Raw genomic sequence first — 4,606 nt, 5'->3', positions numbered from 1 at the left:
ATGGATGAGTGGAGGAATGGGGATAAAAACTAAAGGACAAATGGGGTGGGATGGGGGGATGATTTGGGTGTTTTTTTTCACTTTTATTTTTTATCTTGTTCTGGTTCTTTCTGATGTAAGGAAAACGTTCAGAGATAGACTGTGGTGATGAACGCATAACTATGTTATCATACTGTGGACAATGGATTGTATATCATGGATGATTGTATGGTGTGTGAATGTATTTCAATAAAACTGAATTTAATAAAAAAAAAAAAAAGAAAACTACTTTGCAAACAAAAAACTGAGGCATTTAAACTCCCTCTTTCAATCATGCTTTCTTTAATCTTTCCACCCCGAGGCCCTGAGCCATCTCTCTTCTCAAAGAGGGAGAAGACAGGACAAAGAAGACAAAGTTTGTGTCTCTCAAACTTATCAAGTGTATGAAATCTGGGCGTTGGCTGAAAGAAAAAAAGGATTTTCTGTATCCCTTTAATACCTCTTTAACATACCAGGATCTAGGCCTGAGTGAGTACTAGAACACAGAACTTAAGAAATGTCCTGATGGGACAGGAAAAGAAAAAGGGAAATAGTGAGAGGAAAGGAACACGGAGGTAAGGGAGGCAGATGAGCAGAGGGGTCTCTTGATATTCCTTTCCTGGGCTACCTCTGGAGATACACTGAGGGGAAGGCAAGGGTGGGAGGCCTTGTCCTGCTTCAAAATGAAGCCTTTTGAAGGAGCTAGCCCCACAGATTGTTCACAGAACCACCAGGTATGTTGTGACATTAGTCATTTAAGTAAAACAGCATGGTGAGGCAAAGGAAGGGCTGCAGTTTCACTTCCCAAGCCACCCTCAGTTCTCTTATGATATGGGTGGGGCCCGAGATCTTACATGCCCCTGAGAAGGGATGCTGATAGAGGCTGAACTGAGAGTTAGTGGGTGTGAAATGGGGCTCACAGTGGTGACAGGTAGATGACTGAGCCCCATGGGATGAAAACCTTGCTGAGAATGAATGGAGACAATGCAAGAGGCTCAGAGGGGTCTACAACCCAAACCAAAGCTTAGAAAAGACCATTAGACCAAGAATATCTCCCAGACCTCATCAAGCAGAGAAAGCAGACCTTGAGCTGTATCTGGCAGACTTTAGCATCATCAGTCAACAGAATCTTGAGAAAGAATTATCCTCAGATCCATCCTGTCACAATGCAGAGTAGCCCAGGCCATGTTCTCTGCAGCAGAGAACACCAAGCATCCAGGAGACACTTGTGGGTCTGAGGACTCTGCCTTCCTGCACTAACATGGGAACGGGAATGTGCTCCTCTCCTCCAAACATTCTGACAGCACTTTAAAAAGGAACAGGTTGGAAAGAGGGAGAGGGCAGAATCCTGAGCAACTGAGTTATTTTCTAAAGAGGATGAACCTTTCCTTAAAGGGACTATTTGATTTTATACATAAAAGCAAGTCCGCTAGAGCTATCTAAATTTTAGATATTTTGCCCTACTATCCAACAGGTAGATAGTTGTGAGGAAAATAATATCAATTATTGAAAAATAAGATACATTTTATTGGCACATACGACTCCAAATAAGTAAGCTTGTGACCTTTATACAAGTTCATGGGATATAGGAAAGAGATCTACACTCTTGCTGCTGAGCTAAAATGCATGGAAGGGAACTCTGACTTGTATCTTCTAATTCCAAAATTTTCTTTCCACTGAAGTATGCTCTCTCTTTAAAGAGCTCAAGTGTTTGCTCTAAACCCTCATATCTTCTCCTTCAATATCCTGACTCCCTTTTCACTAACCCTCCACGTTGGAGACTGACCTAAGGTCTAGACCCTGTATTCTAAACATATCTTCTCAGTTGGCCATTATGATGGGAAGGAACTTCTCTTATACTAATGTATTTATAGAAATATGTGATGGAAAATGGCAGATACATTTTTATGAATGTTATCCTCTTCCCATCCCACAATTACAGAGGTATCACTGATTAAATAACATTTAATAAGTTAAATAAAATAAACCTTGTTTTGTTTCAATTTTAAATTGATTATTAGGCATGGTGGTGGAGATGAAAAGGTAAAGGTCTTGTGATACAGTTTATTAACTCGGCAATTGGAGAAGAAGGAATCTGGATTAAAGAGGGATTAAGGTATTGGGGAGGAGTAGAGAAATGATGGAAGAGAGGGCTGGGGCCATTTCTCCATCCTTTCTTAAATTAAAGCACCATTCTCTGTTTAGGGACTAGAGGATGACTGTCCATCAAAGTAGTCAACTGTGATGCTACACAGCCAAAAAGATATCTGAATTTAAAAAGGCAAGTTTCTGAGCAAGAGTGTGGGAGAAAACTATTCCCACCTACAACTTTACTGGGCTTTGGTATCCTTAACCCAATTTCCCCTTGATTCTTTAACCCACATTCCCGTATTAAAACCCAATTCTACATTCTCCATGTGTTCAGTTCTCCAAATCATCTTCTGCTCCATCCTCCATCTTCCATGTCCAGTTTTCCCAACTCTCCCATCCAGACTTGGACCAGATCAATCTAAAATACCACCTCTATCCATGAGGCCAGTCTAACTGACATTGACTCACAAAGAGATATTACCCATTAGAGCTACAAGGAGTTCTAGATACCATTAAGACTTTGAGATCTGAAGTTATATAGAGCTGGGTTGGATTCCAGAAACAAGCTCTGGAAACCTGAGTATGTTATTTAATGTCTCTAACCTACAATTGACCTATCTTTTAACTAGGATGATATTTATCTCCAAGAATGTCAAAAGTGTTACAATAAATAACATATGTAAAACACCTGGTACAGTAACTGGCATATAGTAAACCTTTAACAAATGTTATCTAGATCATGATGATTATAATGATGACGACAGCAACATTATTAAACTATGCAGAGGAAAGTAATTTGCCCAAGGGAATTCTCTTCTTCCTTAATGACTGTAAATTCAATCAACATCCTGAAATCTGGACTCAGGGTCCTACATCTATTTCAACTCCTGAGTCCCTCCTGTCTCCAGGAAGTTTATAAATGTTTTGAGCCCCTCAAATATATTTTGTGTTCAGGAGGTGCTATCAGGAAAGAAACACTAGATTTACCATCTCTATGCATACTGCAGTTGGAAATTTCTTGGCGGGGTCATCACCATGCTCATCTGGGAAAGTGCCACCCAAGCCAGTCATCACTTCTGCATATCTCTTGAGGTTTTGCCTCTAGGAGGTGCAGGGAAGCAGTTCTAGAGCACTCATCTGAAGTTCCAGCTTGGCTAAAAGTTTTTGTCACCAGAATGTGACTGAAATTAATGATTGCAGAAAAGCATGGGAAAATAGTTTTAGCTTCCTTGTGGTGTCCTCTCAAGCAGGTTGGTACCCTGATGCATCCCTCTGATCCTCACGTCCTTGCCTCTGAGAATCTGTAGGGTCAGTGCTCTGGGGGACCAAGAAGGTCTTTTTGCCTCCTCCACAGCTTCTTCATGGCCATGACCACTTCCTTATTTCTCAGGGTATAGATGGCAGGATTCAGCATAGGGGTGACCATGGTGTACAGCACAGAGACCACCTTGTCCATGGGGAAGGTCCGAAACGGCCTTGCATAGACATAGATGCAAGGCACAAAGATTAAGGTGACCACAGCAATGTGGGAGGCACAGGTGGACAGGGCCTTGTGGCGGCTCTCCTGGGAATGGCTTCGGAGCATGATCAGCAGTGCTGTGTAAGATCCCAGTAGCACCAGAAAGCACATCAGGGTCACCAGGCCATTGTTAGACACCATCAGAAGCTCTAAGACAAATGTATCTGTGCAGGCCAACTTGATCAATTGGGGCACATCACAATAAAAGTTGTCTAACTTGTCAGGCCCACAGAATGGCAGCCAGATAGTCAGTCCCACCTGTACGATAGAGTGGATGAAGCCCCCCACCCAGGAGGCTGCCATGAGGAGACCAGAGACTGTTCGATTCATAATGAGTGTGTAGCACAGGGGCTGGGAAATGGCTACATAGCGGTCATAAGCCATGACAGTCAGCAGGAAGATCTTGATGCCACCAATGAAATGGAAGAAGAAGAGCTGAGCCAGGTACCTGCCAAAGGAGATGGTGGGGTTGCCTGAGAGCAGGTCAACCAGCATCCTGGGTGCCATGATTGAAGAGTAGCAGAAGTCCAGGAAAGAAAGATTGCCCAAGAGAAAGTACATGGTTGTGTGCAGGTGTGGGTCAGCAGTCACGATGGCCATAATGAGGAGATTTCCAGTTACTGTCATAAGATACACAGCAGAGAAGACAATGAAGAAGAGGTACCGGAGCTTCCATACTTGAGAGAGCCCCAGTAGTACAAAACCTGTCACCTGGGAATGGTTTGCTGGATTCATCAGTTTAGTATGACCTAGTAAATGAATCTGTTGAGGAAAATGGACATATTCATCATAAGATCCACAAGTTTCTAAGAAATAATTTCCTCTGCTCCCTTTGGGGACTACTCTACTATCTCATTCACCATAACAGGAATGTTGTCAGTGGTTCTGCAGGAATCCTGAACCTCACTGAGTTTTATGAGAACCTGCTAATGTGGAAGAAGAGACCCAAGTCCAGGGTCCTCTGAAGGTGGGACAGGT

At 42.7% G+C, this 4,606-nt stretch overlaps 1 protein-coding gene across 1 annotated transcript; it reads right to left on the bottom strand.

The window, feature by feature from the left end:
* Positions 1-3,418: 3,418 nt before the first annotated feature.
* Positions 3,419-4,363, bottom strand: LOC119537912 (olfactory receptor 4D5-like). Its single transcript, XM_037840524.1, has one exon. The coding sequence runs from the start codon at positions 4,361-4,363 to the stop codon at positions 3,419-3,421; it is 945 nt and encodes a 314-aa protein (XP_037696452.1).
* Between the last annotated feature and the right edge of the window lie 243 nt (positions 4,364-4,606).

This window comes from Choloepus didactylus, chromosome 6, assembly GCF_015220235.1.
Source record: "Choloepus didactylus isolate mChoDid1 chromosome 6, mChoDid1.pri, whole genome shotgun sequence".
Lineage (NCBI taxonomy): Eukaryota > Metazoa > Chordata > Mammalia > Pilosa > Megalonychidae > Choloepus > Choloepus didactylus.
Note: the sequence above shows the minus strand (reverse complement) of the source record. Positions and strands in the feature narration are given on the sequence as shown.